Genomic DNA, 18,071 nt, shown 5'->3' with positions numbered 1-18,071 from the left:
TGTATCACACGGTGGCCAGGCCAAGCGGCTGCCAGCCACTTATGCAAGGTCGATAAGACGCAAGCGTGGAACGCTTTCGGACTGCTGCAACTACACCAGCGGGAGCGTCCGGCCGCAGTCCGACTGCCCACGCTAGGACACCCGACACTGACTCCGCGTCCTGGGTACGTCTGACGTATCTTTAGATTTTTCATCCTAGGTACGTCAGACGTATCTTTAGACACAGCGCCTGACAATAGTAGTGAATGGGGTCACGTTCAGTGCGCAAGTCACTTTATTACACTCGGAGAGCAGAATTCCATTCCCGTTGCGCAGGTAGTTCCCCAGCTAGGCATGCGCTTGAAGACTATGTCTCACTCTTTCATAAAGCAAGCTTTGCGGGACCCCTCCGCCCTTGTGCACCAATTCGCAGGTCGTGTCGCCTTTCCTCACGTAACTCCCGCAGGTCCAGCGAGTTGCCGAGCCACTGCAGCCCTGGCGTCGCTCGGTACATACAAGAATCGGCTCACGTCGGTCGTCCAGCAGCACACTGGAAGAACGCAAAGCTCGCAGCCTCCTTGGTGCACGCAAGACGAGGCTGAGCAGAGCTCCAAGCTCTTCTGACGCACATGTGCATTGCTATGAGACAGGTGTCTCACGCCGATTCCTAGAGGTGTGGTCTCGCTGGCAGTTTTGTTGGTCCTTGGGGGCCGTCGGGGAGTGCCAGAAAGCAGAGTTCCTTCCTTGTTGCGCAGGTAGTTCCCCAGCTAGTCACTTCCTTAAAGAGTACGTCGTACTCTCTCTGGAAGCAAGCTTCGGGGGCCTCTTGTGCACCCATTCGCAAGTTGTGTCGCCATGGCTCACGTAACTCCCGCAGGTCCAGCGAGTTGCCGAGCCGCTGTAGCCCCGGCGTCGCTCGGTCCAAACGAGAAGAGGCTCACGTTGTTCGTCCAGCAGCACACTGGAGGGACGCAAAGCTCGCAGCCTCCTTAGTGCATGCAAGACGAGGCTGAGCAGACCTCCAAGCTCTTCTGACACACATGTGCACTCCTATGAGACAGGTGTCGCACCTCAATTGCTAGAGATGTGGTCGCACTGGCAGTCTTGTTGGTCCTTGGGGACCGTCGAGGAGTGCCAGAAAGCAGAATTCCATCCTTGTTGCGCAAGTAGTTCCCCAGCTAGTCACTTCCTTGAAGACGGCGTCGCACTCTCCCTGGAAGAAAGCTTCGGGGGGCTCTTGTGCACCCATTCGCAAGTTGTGTCGCCTTTGCTCACGTAACTCCCGCAGGTCCAGCGAGTTGCCGAGCCGCTGTAGCCCCGGCGTCGCTCGGTCCAAACAAGAAGAGGCTCACGTTGGTCGTCCAGCAGCACACTGGAGGGACGCAAAGCTCGCAGCCTCCTTGGTGCATGCAAGACGAGGCTGAGCAGAACTCCAAGCTCTTCTGACACACATGTGCATTCCTATGAGACAGGTGTCGCACCCGGATTCCTAGAGGTGTGGTCTCGCTGGCAGTCTTGTTGGTCCTTGGGAGCCGTCGGGGAGTGCCAGAAAGCAGAATTCCATCCTTGTTGCGCAGGTAGTTCCCCAGCTAGTCACTTCCTTAAAGACGACGTCGTACTCTATCTGGAAGCAAGCTTCGGGGGCCTCTTGTGCACCCATTCGCAAGTTGTGTCGCCTTTGCTCACGTAACTCCCGCAAGTCCAGCGAGTTGCCGAGCCGCTGTAGCCCCGGCGTCGCTCGGTCCAAACGAGGAGAGGCTCACGTTGTTCGTCCAGCAGCACACTGGGGGGACGCAAAGCTCGCAGCCTCCTTGTTGCATGCAAGACGAGGCTGAGCAGACCTCCAAGCTCTTCTGACACACATGTGCATTCCTATGAGACAGGTGTCGCACCTCAATTCCTAGAGATGTGGTCGCACTGGCAGTCTTGTTGGTCCTTGAGGGCCGTCGAGGAGTGCCAGAAAGCAGAATTCCATCCTTGTTGCGCAAGTAGTTCCCCAGCTAGTCACTTCCTTGAAGACGACGTCGCACTCTCTCTGGAAGCAAGCTTCGGGGGGCTCTTGTGCACCCATTCGCAAGTTGTGTCGCCTTTGCTCACGTAACTCCCGCAGGTCCAGCGAGTTGCCGAGCCGCTGTAGCCCCGGCGTCGCTCGGTCCAAACGAGAAGAGGCTCACGTTGGTCGTCCAGCAGCACACTGGAGGGACGCAAAGCTCGCAGCCTCCTTGGTGCATGCAAGGCGAGGCTGAGCAGACCTCCAAGCTTTTCTGACACACATGTGCATTTCTATGAGGCAGGTGTCGCTCGCCGATTCCTAGAGATGTGGTCGCACTGGCAGTCTTGTTGGTCCTCGGGGTTCGTCGAGGAGTGCCAGAAAGCAGAATTCCATCCTTGTTGCGCAGGTAGTTCCCCAGCTAGTCCCTTCCTTGAAGACGACGCCGTACTCTCCCTGGAAGCAAGCTTCGGGGGCCTCTTGTGCACCCATTCCCAGGTCGTGTCGCCTTTGCTCACATTGCTCCCGCAGGTGGCAGGGCAGCGAGTTCACACATGAGCCCTATTTGTTCTCCAATTGAGGGTCATATGAGCTCTACAAACCAACTTTGCCATGTTGCTTGTCCATCTCTGGCTCCATTCTTGGCACTCTTTGCTCGTTAAGTCATCGTCTCTAGTGATTATGTTGCATAGAGCCTGCAGAGCTGTTTTGGGTGCAGTTTTCACGACACAGCTGGCACTTGAGTGAAAATGCCTTGGTGCTGCAGTGGACCCGTGACCCTTATCAATGTCCGCGAAAGATTACCAACTTCGTCAAGAACTGTCGGTTGGTGCGACCTCTTTCTGTGGCACTCTGCTGACGGCACATGTTGTGGATTCACAGCTTGAAGAAGTATTCCAGCATTGTCTTGACCATAATTGCGCAGGGACTGGTTGTCGATTGTCTATGCCAGGAAGAGGTGGTCAAAGCTCTTAAACAGTAGGGTCATGAAGATGATGGCCATTGCCTCTGCCTGCAGTCTTTGTAGTCAGTTTCGACCTCCTTTGGCCGCCTTGTTAAAGTGCCTGCGAAGCACCTTCTCTGCTATTTTGCACAAGCCCAGGATGTCCTGTGAGGGGCTGTGGAGCCCACCAGCATCCTTGATCAGTATAAGGTCGCACTTGGCTCTTGTTAGAAGTGCGATCTTGGAGCACTCTGGGCACTTGGTCATTTTTGCAAAGTTGACTGCCACGTTTCCAGCAATGTACTCTACAACACATTCGGCGAATTCTGAAAGTGGCTTGTAGGAGACAGTACTGTTGGCCTCTTCGCCTCTTGCATCCTCAGCCCTTCTCTGATCTTGCTGGTGCTGCGCCGACGAGCTTACGAGAAGCGTCTCGGTGCCGTCGACCTGGCAGTTGCCGCAAGTTGAAGGCAGGACGTTGGCGAGCAAGCACTTTCTGTATGCTGACCGAAAATCTAGCGCTGTGGGGTTGTTGTTGTTACCCGTCCTGTTGCGTGCAGTGGCAAAAAACAGCTCAAGGTGGTCCTGACTGAGCTTTCGCGTCAGCAGGCACCTGAGTGGCGGACTGGGGCTCCAGACCAGATCTTCTGCCAGACCTTTGATGAAATCAAGGACAAGTAGGAAACCGAGGACTGGAGACTTCCTTGCCCCTTGGCTCAACGGCTTGCCCGTTACGTCTTTCAGGGCTCGAAGGTAGCGTGAAGCTTGCTCAATCCTTTCCAGAATGGTGACTTGGTTGCTGGCACGAATGGGACATTTGCTTCCACGACCATGTGGATGACATGATTTCGTCAGGTCAAATATATCATCGACTGCTGCGGTAAACTTGGCAGTCGCCTCAGCACCCTCGAAGCCTTGGATACCCTTTTCCTTGCAAAACAGCAAGGCGCAGCTGACGGACCGGCTCAAGGTTTGGGCTGCCAGCGACACCTTCATCTATTGTCTCTCGAAGTCAATGTGCTGCTTTCGGAGCTTGTTGGCTGCATGAAGGCCTTCTTGCTGCTGCAGGTTGTCCAAGGCCGGAAGGCACCGCCAAGCCACGACCTTAGCTGCCCCATCTCTGATGCACCCTTTCTCGGCCAGCAGGTCCCGCATGAGCTTTAGCATATGGCAGGCGTCCAAGACGGCGTGGACCCTGCTGGTGGGGTCCGATGGATGCGTGAACCAGCTCTTCATCGGCTGAGCAAAGCGCACTAAGAGCGCTGTGAACAAAGGTAATGTTGCAATTTGTTCCGTCACAGGTCACACTTATACACTTTGCTCCAGCATCCTTCAGTTTAATGATGTACTCCCGTACCAGGTTGGCGCGAGCGTTGCCGTCTAGACCATCGATGAGGGCGTAACTCAGGAGGATCTTGCAGTTTCGGTTGACTGCCACCGCCAAAAATACAAGTGCATGCTTTGCAAAGGTGACGCAGTCGTTACGGATGATGCCGTGACCCAGGTCACAGTACCCGACGACTTCTTTGCCATCCCAGTCTCTTTGTCTTTTTATTCCCATCTCATCGACCATCAGGCTGACGAAAAGAGGTCCCTTCTGGGCTTCCTGTGCAACTTTGTCAAACGACTGCTGGGTGAATCCTGGTCGTGCATCAACCACCGCTGCCCATTTCCGCAGTGTGCTTGGGTGTGGTAGCTTGACGTGCTTTCGCAGAAAGCTGTATGCCTTTGCCGAGTAAGAATGGAGCGTGAGGGCAAACTTGCGCACATCCTCTGTACATGCGTTTTTGTTGTGCCTGACTCTTTTTAAGACGAGGTTGTGCTTTGTGTTGGTGAATGCATTGTCAAGTATGTCAACTGCTGGCTTAGGAAGTCGTGTCCTCAGTTCACGGAGCAGCGTGTTCAGCTTCCTAATCCTGGCCGTCTTCCGATTGATGTTCTTCTTTGCCTGTTTCAACAGTTCCCTCGCCTTCTGCAGCTTGTGCCTACTCGTGGCCAGGACCCTGTGCAGTCGCGGTGACACAGCTGCGTACGAGTGGTTTTCGAAGGAAGTGTTGCGTCGCATGAACACAGCTACAGGGGGAGTCTCTGACGTCGTAGCCTGAGAGGGGGAAGTAACCAGCTCTACACTGCTTCCAGAACCAGCAGCAGCTTGGGCCTCTCCTGGGGTTGGCTGATCAGTCGTCGATCCAGGCTGCCTCTCTGGAGGGTGAGACCTGTCAGCAGAACAACGAGCGGTGACATTCAAGACTGCCTGTATTCCACATGACTGTGTGCCAGGGCATGCATTCTTGGCAGGTTATACAGTGCAGTGTGATATGTGACCACACATTTATGCGTTTGCCAGAACTGGCACTGACCCACAAAAAGGGGATGCTGGGAGTTCTGGCTTATGAATAGGGTTCCATGTTTTGGGTATTTTTAATTTGTGAGTATTACCTGGCTCAGTGAGCGAAAAAAGAGCCGTGATCAAAGGGTGCAGACAAAAGCCGTAACCAAAAGTTGTGTCCAAATGCCGTGACCAATGCAACGCAATCCAAGGGAAAAGAAAAACTAAAGAAAATACAAGAAAGACAAACATCTTTGCTCACGTTATCATTTTGGTCATGCGACTTAATTATTGATCACGTGATCAAACAAGAAATAAACTGAGAAATAAATTATCCCCTGCCCTGTTTCGAAAATAGGCTCTCATGATCGTAAAACTAGTGTGCTATTCGTTGCGTCAATCTCGCTCATTGACGTCAATATAACTCAGCCAAAGGTAATGCTCACGCATTCTCACATCATGAAAGAAAGCTGAGGTGCCCTCGTAGTTTTTTTTTTTTTTTTTTAATGGGAGTGATTTTTTGGTGCTTATTTGTTCTCTCGAATTTTGAGTTTTTCGGTGTCTATTTTTGATATCGACCAAAAATCGGAGTTTAACGGTACTTATGTGGTAAAAGCAAATGCACATCTGTGGCGTTTCTAGGAGACGCAACATTATATGCACTATTCATTGCTAATAGGAGCACATAAAAACAAGTTCCAAAGAAAAAGAGCAGCCTCGCGGACAGTTTAGTGCGGTCGGTGTTGTGGTTCATCAAAAGTACAGACGTTTATAAAGGTTCCCTGCCGTGGAAAGTGCTATTTCTCTTCAAAGCAAGCTCAATTCGTGTTCTTTCGGTTTTGCACATTTCAAGAAAAATGGTTTGGAGGCATATTTTTATGTATATCAGTGCATACTGAAAACACGAAACCCACTTATGATTGAATGATTGTAAAAAGCATACAGCATGCCATGGAATTATTATAATGGTGGTGGTTGAAAGTGTATTAAAGAACCTGCATGTTTTACTCAAACCTATCAACTTGATCCCAAAGATGCCACTTTTCTAGTGATTCGTTGACCACCACTTTCAGATACAAGAGACACACCTTTGCCAATTGTGCAACTAGTCGCCCGAAGTACCTGAAGACTGGAGCCTGCATCATGTGTAATTTTACCTTGTCATTGTTGTACTGATATTTTCTTTATGTGCAGTGTTGTCAAGTGCAAACAGTGAGCATGCTAGTTTATTAGAGTTCCATGAAACCTATCCCCCTCATGTAATGCATCTGCAGCAATGATTTTGAGGCAAATAAAAATATTGTGATCTGCTGCAATGAAACTTGCTGTGTGTTTTCTGCGGTAAAAATGGATTTTTTCAAATAATCTGAACTGTTCAAACCATTTGATCAGCAATCTATTTACGGTCCGTAAATACATTGTTTTGTATTTACTCTATTTTGGCGCGCGTCTTTTCGGTTCAGATTTCGACGGCTAGTCTTGCTTCGCCGCTTTGCTAGCCGAGAGAAATAATCAAACGACCCTAAAAACAAGACCATGCCGAGCACCTGCGCCGATATTTGTTGTGCCAACGGGAGCAGCCAGGACTTGGGGATCTCGTATCATAGGTAAGTTTCTTAATTCTTGAAGTCAACTCGTTTTGCTGGCTATGCAAACATGTTGAGACTGTTTGACGTAGCGTGCATTTCTCTTGCGTCCCCTCGCGTGCTAGGAGATCCGTGGCTCGCCGTCCCACGCACATATATAGTGCTCTACAAGGAAAGCAGCTTGTAAGCTGATCCCACTGCCAAAGCTTCACTTAGATTCATGCCTTCCACAGGAGGAAATGTGATTCCCAACAAAAGTATGGCATTCTTATTGCTAGTTTCCGAGAGCAGGGCGATTTGAATAAATAAGCACATACCTTAACCTACTCTTCCTCAGAGTGACTCAAAGAGGTGGTCAGTCTTCAAGATACCAGATTCTTGTTCATTTATGCACTTGGAATGTGCCTAAAGCAGTCTTCACCAGATGGCTTGGTACATTTCTCTTTGCATACAAAAAAAAAAAAAACAGGTTTCACAATTGCTTCATTATACCATCACAGCTTCCAACTGAATGATCCGGAACTCCTCAAGGCATGGATGGAGAAGCTGCCCTGCCGAGACTGGAAGCTCAGTAGATGGTCCAAGTTGTGCTCACTGCACTTTGCGGACAACTGTTTCTACCAACTGAACAATAAGACGTACCTCAGGCAAGGAAGTGTGCCAACGGTTTTCAGCTCTCCTGCAAGCAAGACAAAACGGTCACGTCGGAAGCGATCGAGATCGCGTTCTGACGAGGCCTTCCTTCTGTGCCAGCGACCGAAGCACAGGCATAGGTGTGAATAGAGCAAGTTTCATTGCAGCAGATCACAATATTTTTATTTGCCTCAAAATCACCGTTGCAGATGCATTAGATGAGGGGCATAGGTTCCATGGAACTCTAATAAACTAGCATGCTCACTGTTTGCACTTGACAACACTGCACATAAAGAAAATGTCAGTACAACAATGATAAGGTAAAATTACACATGATGCAGGCTCCAGTCTTCAGGTACTTCGGGCGACTAGTTGCACAATTTGCAAAAGTGTGTCTCTTGTATCAGAAAGTGGTGATCAACAAATCACTAGAAAAGTGGCATCTTCGGGATCAAGTTGATAGGTTTGAGTAAAACATTCAGGTTCTTTGCAACACCTTTCAACCACCACCATTATAATAATTCCATGGCATGCTGTATGCTTTTTACAATCATTCAATCATAAGTGGGTTCCGTGTTTTCAGTATGCACTGATATTCATAAAAATATGACCTCCAAACGATTTTTCTTAAAATCTGCAAAAACCGAAAGAACCCGAAAGAACGCCGGGGCTACAGCGGCTCGGCAACTCGCTGGACCTGCGGGAGTTACGTGAGCAAAGGCGACACAACTTGCGAATGGGTGCACAAGAGCCCCCCGAAGCTTGCTTCCAGGGAGAGTACGACGTCGTCTTCAAGGAAGTGACTAGCTGGGGAACTACCTGCGCAACAAGGATAAAATTCTGCTTTCTGGCACTCCTCGACGGTCCCCAAGGACCAACAAGACTGCCAGTGCGACCACATCTCTAGGAATTGGCGTGCGACACCTGTCTCATTGGAGTGCACATGTGCGTCAGAAGAGCTTGGAGGTCTGCTCAGCCTCGTCTTGCATGCACCAAGGAGGCTGCAAGCTTTGCGTCCCTCCAGTGTGCTGCCGGACGACCAACGTGAGCCTCTTCTCGTTTGGACCGAGCGACGCCGGGGCTACAGCGGCTCGGCAACTTGCTGGACCTGCGGAAGTTACGTGAGCAAAGGCGACACGACCTGCGAATGGGTGCACAAGGGCGGAGAGGTCCCGCAAAGCTTGCTTTATGAAAGAGTGAAACATAGTATTCAAGTGCATGCCTAGCTGGGGAACTACCTGCGCAACGGGAACAAAATTCTGGTCTCCGAGTGTAATAAAGTGACTTCCGCACTGAACGTGACCCTATTCACTACTATTATCAGGCGCTGTGTCTTAAGATACGTCTGACCTACCTAGGACGCAAAATCTAGAGATACGTCAGACGTACCCAGGACGCGGAGTCTGTGTCGGGTGTCCTAGCGTAGGCAGTCGGACTGCGGCCGGACGCTCCCGCTGGTGTATTTGCAGCAGTCCGAAAGCACTCCACGCTTGCGTCTTATCGACCTTGCATAAGTGGCTGGCAGCCGCCTGGCCTGGCCGCCCTGTGATACAGGGGCGTGTGCCTGTCGTGTGTAAAAACGCGTGGAGCGTCAAGCAAATCAAACATTGTGTCTAACAAACTACTGATTTCAAATTCCCAGACTTTTCCAAGTTTTTCCCTGACTATTTTGATGAAGTTCCTTTAGTTTTTGAGTCGAAGGATGACATTTCGGCAATGCCATTCAGCATGGCCGTGCCGACGAGCAACCGCCATGCCGCTTTCACTAGTCGTCTTCTCTTGTTTAGCCCACTTTTTGAACGATTCCCTGACTTTCCCAGATGATCCGAAATTCCCTGGGAGTTCAAGGTTTTCCAGAATGGCAGACACCTTTTGAAAGTTCGGCACGCGTTTGCGGGGTTTAGTGATCGGAAAGCTGCTCGAAAACAACATAACTATAAGAAAAGCTGGTACAGTACTGCTTACACGACTGTCGCCCCTTCACAGAAGGCACCCGGCAGGCGGCCGGGAGCCGCCGTCCGCCCGGAGTGACCGCCGTCGGTCTTTTTCACATCACTACGGATCACGTAGTGACGTGGTCCGTAGTTAGCTCAGCACCGAGCAGTTCGGAGATTTCAACACTTCTCTCGGTGCCTCAAATGCGAATCTTGACCGTCGAGCGAAGAAAATTGCCCGGGCACGTCCGCCGTACCGTTAGAACTCCGCGTTCTGGTTACGTCCGACATACCTTTAGACTCCGCGTTCCGGATGGGTTCGACGTATCCTTCGACACAGCGATTATCGAGGAGCTCCCGTGGTTAACGATTGCGGATATTTTAATTAAACTCGAACGACCGAGCGATGTCCGAAGCAGCACCGGTCGGTAGTGATCCGAGCCCGTACGAGAAGCACGGGACCGAATCTGGCTTACCCTGAATTAAATAAAAAAAGAAAGCCTCATTCCCTCGTACTTCACGTTATTCCTACGCGGGAGAGCACACAAAACCCTGAAAAACTGAGTTCCGCACACGAAATCCACACACTCTGATCAACGCCCACAACGCTTCCGACACGCACTGGGCGCTGCCATCTTATCGTTGACGCCAGAGATTTGGGCTGGTTACGTCACAGATTTGGCCTGGTCACGTGTCTAGTGATCAAAATTGTACAACATGGCGGCGGCCAATCGGGGGTCACTTTTGCCTGATGAACGGTATGCTAGTTTATCACTCTAAAGCCCTCTACCTCGTTGTCTGTGAGCAACATGGTAGGCAGAGCATCGTTTGTCGCCGCAGATCATTCGCAATACGCCAAAAAAAGCAGGATATTTTTTTTATTAATCTCATATATATGTTGAAACTACAAGGAGAAAGCTGAAAATTCCACACCACAGGTTTGTTGTAAGAAGTTTATATACGCGAGTATATAAATATATACGCGAGTAATTCAGCAGTAGCTGTGTTTCAAAAATTTTACCAGACTGCATCTTTATTTAATTTATTAAGAACACGCTTCTGCTCTTGCTGGACAAGAGTTAACCTGGCGCACTCGATATACTGACTGTGTTGAGTCGCACGAACAAAAATCTGTCTCCCAGGAAAGCTCTGAGGCTGCACAAGGTAATTTATTCTGCAGTTTCTTCCCAAGCAGTACATTACGACCGGCTCAAGCTTGAGCCAGACTGGGTAGCCGGGGAAGCTTCACTGGGCCTAGATTGTTTTGCACCATGGCGCTAGGCAGCCCCATCCTGGTATGCCAGTCTCGCGACTACCGGCAGTTCCCTGTGTAGCCATGGACTGGCTCACCACTGGAATTAAGGCCTGGGCCAAGCGGGAAGCTCCGTGGTACCCCAAGCTTGGCTCTTTATTGTATATACAGCATGGGCCAGGTTAGTGGCCGGGTGGTCAGCCAAGCTTGGCTAGACAATAGAAATTCACCATGCAGTTAAACCAGTTTAACTGGTCATATTGACAACAGACGTCGTAAACTAATAAAATAAAATTTATTTCCACACAAAAAAAACATACAGCAGGCCGCAAAAATAAGCATAAAAACATGTACAACGCCAAAAAATTGTCATGATATTATTCATGTGTCCCAGGCGGTTGGCGAGATTCTCCACATCTTCTGGAGTGTCGGGGTTCCGGTGGTGGCTAACGTAGTACCCCAAGGCATCTGAAATAAGAATAAACAGCAGTAATTAGAACCGTGGCAGATTTATTTGCACCCGTCTGTTCTAAAACGGTATGTAACTAATGCCACGAATAAAAACTATGCACTATCATAAACAGTATGAGAGAGAATATGGAAGCCTGTGCCGATCGTACATGTGGTGCCAGTCTCGAGGCAATTAAGTATAAACCGCATCTAAGCGATTTGACGAGCGATGACGATCCGCTTCGCTGTCGCTCGGTCACTCGTGCAACGCGGCAAACCGCATGAAAGCGACGGGAGCAAGTGACCAAGGCGATGAGCGACGATTTCTAGAAATCCAAAAACCGAGCGACGCGACGAACGATTGCGGGTAATCTCCGCCACTCGTCGCTCGCTTAATCGCTTACATGCGGTTCAGCCTTTACGCGAAATGGTAATGAAAAGATGCTGCTGTTGTTACCCCCCTCCTGCCTCCCCAGTCCATCGTCCGCCATGCAACTCGCAATCGCGAGTTGCATAGCGGACAAAAGACTGGGAAGGCAGGAAGGGGGTAACAACAGTCGGATCCTCTACCACAAAGGTTAACCCCTGTTGTAGAGGATCTCTGAAGCTGAATGTATACTGCCTGGAGCTGAGCCGGTTGGTATGACATGATTTCTGAAGGTTTCCAGCTGAACGTAGAAGTAAAAACCAAGGAGTGGAGAAAAAGAGACACACACCAGCAGTGTGTGTCTCTTTTTCTCCACTCCTTGGTTTTTACTTCTACGTTCAGCTGGAAACCTTCAGGAACTGAATGTATACACTGGCGGTTGTATTACTAGCATAGCTGTTCCAAATTGGGTGGCAAAAAGGTTCAGTTTCACATGCACCTGATTATTAAAATGAATCCAAATGGTCGAGCCTGCTTACCTGGCTCGCTGGCGCGGAGACAAGAGACAGCCATTGCTCGCGCTGCAATCAGGGCGAAGCGAATTCCGAATACGCCGTTTTGTGATGCAGCCATTTGACCCGCGAGGGAGTAGAACTCAGGCGGAGGACGTCATCAGCCACAGGAACCATCGGCAGAGGCAGCACTCAAGGCACCGGCAAACTATCACAAACACAGCAGCTTCTAAACCCCCCCCCCCCCCCCCCCCCCCCCCAAGCAGAACAGCAACAGGAACTGGCGGGAACAAAGACCCAAGTTCGCGCCACTAACGCCAAATCTGTTTTTTTTTATTTATTTATTTATATATGTATATTTTTTTTTTCTACTGCGCCGCCGCCGACTCAAACTGGCGCTTCTAGCGGACGCGAGGGACTCGCTGATTGGCCCGCGCGCTCCCTGTCCTGGCACGTAAGTAGTCCTCCTCTTTCAAGGCATCCGCGCTGCGCACGGGGAAATTGCATCATATCCGGTCCCGGGGCACTGGCGCATTCCCGGCGCGTGATTCACTTGGGGGTGCGGGAGTTTTCCCGCGCTTTTCCAACATCACGTGGGAGGCTCCCCGCCTCGGGCACTTGCGCTGGAAGCAGGGTTGCCAGGTTGGGCTATTAATAGCCAAATTGGGCTACTTTGTCATGCATTTGGCGTCGAAATTTGGCGGTTGGCTATGTGGCTATTTTTGGGCTATTTCAAATCCTAACGCGGCATTTTTTTTTTTTTGCTTGGTTTAGAGTAGTTGCACAAAAGACACTTCAGCATGGAAACAAAGCCACAGTGCACCCTTTCTGAATTCCCGCTTTCAGGGATTTTCTGCGTGAAGATTCGTGGGCGTGATGCCAGAACCTATTAGCTCAAGTGAGTTACCGTGACATAGATTCAGCTCCGACGACCTCGCTTTTCTAGTATTTGTGGCCTATTTTATGCTCCCAAGTTCTTTCTGCTTCCTACTGGCGTCTCTTGTTTCCTCGAGTTTCCCACCATCCTCCTAAAGGAAGCACATCATCCGAGGAAAAATGATACTAAATGCAACTCAAGACATCCTGCACAATTTGGTGTCGCCCTATAAAGCGTGCTGTACCGGATATAACGAAGGAGGCTTTTCCGCGAAACATGAAAGTTTCTTAAAGCACAATGAGCCATAACAAAAGACAACGAATTTGGGACAATGAATATTCCGAACAAGGCCAAGATCAATGCGCAGGAGCAGCCCTGTTTCCGTTGCTATCCGAGCTTTTGCCATCGCGCTCCCAACACTGCGCATGTCGAATGCCGCCGTGAAGAGAGTAGTCAGTCACGTGTCCCTCACAAAGTCAGTCCCTAAGGTAAAACATCTCCCTTCCAACTCTTCAAAACGTCCTCTATGTAAAGTTTGCTTTCCTTGGGAAGAACGAGTTCTGTAAGGACATCAACCCTACGGAACACGTTTTTGCCCGTTTTAACACGGAAATCATGTATGAGGCATGGTAAGCCGGGCACCAGCGTGTGCTTCATAACTATGTGACTGAAAAAAACGCGTGTGGAAAATTTTTGTACTTTTGTGTTTGAAATAAAACGTTCAATACATTTAGAGATGTCGTAGATCTTGCAAGCTGCTCCTAAAACCTAGATATGCAGACGCAATGCTTTCGAATATTGAGCTCGCACCTTTAAGCGCGCGATTTTCTGGGCTCTGCAGAATATGGCTACTTTTGGGCTACATAAATCTCTTGTATTTGGCTACTTTTGGGCTACGCCGTCTGGCTTTTGGCGGTTTCAGCTCGAAACTACCTGGCAACCCTGGCTGGAAGCGGTTTCTCCATGCAAGCCAGGGTAGATGAAGGCCGTGGTAAAAAGCGGGAAAGTTATGAAGTTCGAGTTCGACCAATTTCGACAGTTTGATTTCCAATTTGTCCGGTACAATTCCACTGCAACCAGTTCATTTCGGGTTTGGCCTGTTCATATCCAAACTGTTTCCAAATAGTTTTTTTTTCTTTTTCAATGGGGAAGACGTGTTCTTTTTTATGTCTCTAACTAAAACAGACATCTTGCACTGAAACGTCGCTTTCTACTGCGAGGGCTCGTGCCACAAAGCACCAAAAATATGTTAAGAGAACGCTCATACGAATTTTTTTTAAAAAAAAGTGAAAAAAGTTAAACGAACTATAAAGTAATAGTGGTTTTCAGCGGGCATTCTGGGTCCAATAAAATGCGAGCTTGAGCCACGGAACATTGCATAGCGGCAATTCCCTGCCATTTCTTGGCTCACCCTATCTTCGATCTGGCAACGTGCCCGAATACTGGCTGTTGCTTGTATTGAGTGGACCAGGGAATCCCTACGAACCACCATGGAAACTCCAAGCTTGGCAGAGGCATTGGTACCTTGGCCATCTCTGACCGAGAAAAATCAATAGAGAGCCAGGGTACATAAATAATGGCCGCGGCCTCTTTACACTGGCCATCAATAACCAAGGAAATTGACTGGTCAACCAGGAAAGACGTTCCTTGGCAGTTCCGTGGCTTTCTGGTGCAAGGAAAGACTGTGAAACGCCAGGTTGGCATACAGACGTAAATGGCTGGGCAGTCGTGGCCAAGCTATCAGAACTAAGTGCCAATTCTGGCCCCAGCTAAACCAGGCAAGTGTGCTACCTGGGTTTCGGCCACTACTGCGCCTCACAATAGACACGATTTGGTTGAAGTTGGAAGAAAAACAAAATAACCAAAGGTTTTACCTATAGGTATGTGACATTTATTATTATACCCAACATTATTGCTAAAAATCTTAAATGCGTGTCACTATTGAGATTTAGAATAGCGTACGCAAATAAATAGCGTCGTCTCTATTTGTGCATATGTTATGCCCGAACCGTGTTATGAATTGTCACATGGTACGACACTATTTTTTTGCGCAACGTTTCTGCGCACGCTATTATAAAACTCGTTTTTGTCGGGCCTTGAGCTACCGCTCATGTTTTATTCCGCAACTCAAATGACCGAGAACTGATAGCTCAGTGCAGTCAAAGATGCCAAAAAAGATATTGGTTCAAACTGCGACCATCACTTCCGAACACTATGCCGACTAAGCGTCGTTATCCAAGCATAGCGATCCCGTGCTGAGGCCTGGCCAAAAAAGCGATGACTCAGAAAAAGGTAAAAGTCGATAATAAATTTAGTGTTTCAAACTGCTATCAAAATTATCAACGGTAAACCTGCTAAGCCTTGTTACCTAAACTTGGCGATCCCGCGCAAATCTCCAGCCAGGAAGCTTAAAGACGAGCACGAAGAAGGATACGTCTATGGCGTTTCGCATTGCACGTAGCTACAGCCAATCTATAACATTTCACAAGGCTGCATATTTACAATCTAATGTTCAGAGATTGAAGATTGTCAGCATGCGGCCGCGCAGCTTTTGAAAAGAACAAGGAGCGGTTTGATTGTATGGAATCAATAAGATCTTAATCACGAGAAAAATGGCCCAATACAACTTTAACGTAGTTAATTTTCTATTTTAGTTCAAAGAAACGTAACTAAACTACATATGCAACTTGCTTTTATAAAAAAAAAGTAAAGAATGCGCTACAGTTAAACAAGTTGAAAGGTAATGAAGTTTACGGTAAGGCGTTACCACCCAAGAACTCCTCCAAGTCAGACTGCGTAGAGATTGTTTCAGTTGGTGGTCCAATAAACTGCGTCACACTGTTTACAAGGCGTAACCGCGAAGCATAGGATAAAAAAAAACAGTCTGTCAGCACGAGCTTGCCACTTTGGGGCACTACGAGAAACACACACCCAACGCACCCACATCCAGAATGGCGGCTGCTATACAGTGAGAAACTGAGAGAGAGAAGGAAATGAGAGCGTGCAGGGACGTCAGAGTGACGAGCTCTAATTGCAAGTATTGCAGGGAGACGAAAATATTAAGCTGCCTTCGTTCCCACACCCGTTTCGAACGCGTCCAAACGGTGAATAGAGACAAAAGCAGATAGCCTTTCCGTCAGAGCTCAATGCTCTGATGACCCCGCGAGCTCTCATCATTTCCTTTCTCTCAGTTTCTCAACGTTATAGGCCCAAAACGTCGCAGAGGCTACAAGAGCGAGCTCCAGGCTTGCTTTCAGCTCTTTTGCTGAGTACGCGCCTTCATTGTAGGCCTCCTTCAGCTGGCAACATGGTCATGCTTGTACCTTCAGCTTCGCTCGCATATACAGTGTAATAAATAATGAAAGAATGTTTCATGAAACGGCGCGCACCGACTCTTATTTTACCTGAGCCGCAAAGATCCTCGTAATTTCAGCGTGACCACAAATGCCAGTTGAACCTCGACAAACACGTGAAATACGAGCGCTTGATGCAAATACCCGGCTTATGTTGGGGTAAAGTTTGAATGTATGGACTCAAAATCTTTGTTTTCATGTGTCGTCACAATACTTGCGCAGCCCGATAGAAGTATTTATTTTAGGTTTATGGTCTTTGAACCATCGCAACGTGCTTGGACAGGACGCTGTGACCTCAACATCTGGTTTCGTGCGCGCTCTCACACAATCGTAGCGTGTATTAGAAGTAACACAAACCGGGATGTTGTAGTACATCTTCACTGTTTATGGAACGTTTCCTACATAAGCAAATTGCAGACCTCATCTCCTACGAGTTCCACGAAAAGCATCGAACACCATATCTCGTGAGTGCATTTTACTGTTAAGATAGCGGTGTCTATTACTAACATTGTTTTTGATTGCCGTACTCATTTTGTTACTGATGTTTTTATGGCAGTTAATGCTTCTGTGAGCTTAGAATAAACCTTGCAGAGCCGACAAAATATAACACTTGGCACGATGGCACTAAACTACGAGTAAATACTTTTCAGCTTTCGGGAACGTGAGTTTGTCTCTTCTTAGAAAAAACCAAGACAGCATGACTACATAAAATCACACAGTGTGAAATGTAGTAATAGTAGCGACGTGTTTTTGCGCTCGCTTTTCTTTTTTTTAGCTCACTAGCGCGGGATTTTAAACCATGCCGTTCCCATCAATCTGGTCTGAAGCTGTTTCATTTCGTATAACTATCATGCTTCAGCACTCAATATTGTGAAGCGCATTTTCGCGGTGATTCTGGAATTTCTTTTAGCAAGATTAATGTATTAAAAATTTAACTGTCCACATTCGATCAGCCAAAATGTGCTATTTTATTCTATCGCTACACAAAAAGAGAAAAAAAAAAGTTTTCGTGAGCACTAAAAAAAGTTTTAGTGCTCACGAAAACGAAAAAGATTATCGTTGTTCTGCAGTTATTGGCAACTTTCAAACCAATAAAAATAAATGTGATGATGCAAAAAAGGGGTTGGTTTTAGTCTAGCGAAAGGTCAACCAATGAGTACAAAGAGCCCTTGTTACTAAATCATATAATTCGTTCTTACAAAAAACTCTCAATACATCGTAAGGCGTGGGACTCCTTCCTTCTTTCAATGCACCATATTTTCGCAAACCGTAGCAGCAGGACTGGGGAAACATATCTTTTATCAAAAAGCAAACACCGCAAATGACCTTAATTCTAGTAGACCGAGCCGCTAATTAAGGCTGAATACTTTCTCCTGCGCATGACGAAACAAAAAAGAAAAAAAAAAGTAAGTTCTCACGAGATTCTAACAGCGGGTAATCTTCCTCTTTCGTCAGTCAGGACTTGACGTCCCAAAAACGGTGAAAACAACGGTCGACACGAGGGTACGCAAACGCCAGACGGCAATGCGCTAGCAATAGCAACCCGAGCTGTAAAGATACCCCCCAGGGAACAGGCATGGAATCGTACCTTCATTGTCCTCTCTGTCGCCTCTTGGGGGCCCTCGCTCTGACGTTCTTCGACGCTCGTCGTAAAGATAGGAGCCGTGAGCAACATTAACGAGGGCGGCAATACGAAAAACGAGAAAGAACGGGTCTTTGACAATCGCATCACTTCCGTTGTTTTCTATATTTTTTATGTATGAAACGATGTCTGGAGTGATAAAACTAATTGTAGCAGCCGTGTACAAAAACGGCTTTGTTGACGAGGAATTGTCCACTGTCTACTCTCTGGATTCTGTGGAGCGG

General features: G+C 48.3%; 1 protein-coding gene across 1 annotated transcript; it reads right to left on the bottom strand.

Annotated features, from left to right (window-relative positions):
* Positions 1-3,908: 3,908 nt before the first annotated feature.
* LOC120846639 lies at positions 3,909-4,485 on the bottom strand. Its single transcript, XM_040218466.1, has 2 exons — positions 4,270-4,485; positions 3,909-4,151 (listed from the first exon to the last, which is right to left on the bottom strand). The coding sequence occupies exons 1-2, from the start codon at positions 4,483-4,485 to the stop codon at positions 3,909-3,911; spliced, it is 459 nt and encodes a 152-aa protein (XP_040074400.1).
* Between the last annotated feature and the right edge of the window lie 13,586 nt (positions 4,486-18,071).

This window comes from Ixodes scapularis, unplaced genomic scaffold (assembly GCF_016920785.2).
Source record: "Ixodes scapularis isolate PalLabHiFi unplaced genomic scaffold, ASM1692078v2 PGA_scaffold3__209_contigs__length_174095766, whole genome shotgun sequence".
Taxonomy (NCBI): domain Eukaryota; kingdom Metazoa; phylum Arthropoda; class Arachnida; order Ixodida; family Ixodidae; genus Ixodes; species Ixodes scapularis.
The sequence above is the reverse complement of the archived record's forward strand: the minus strand, read 5'-3'. Positions and strand labels throughout refer to the sequence as shown.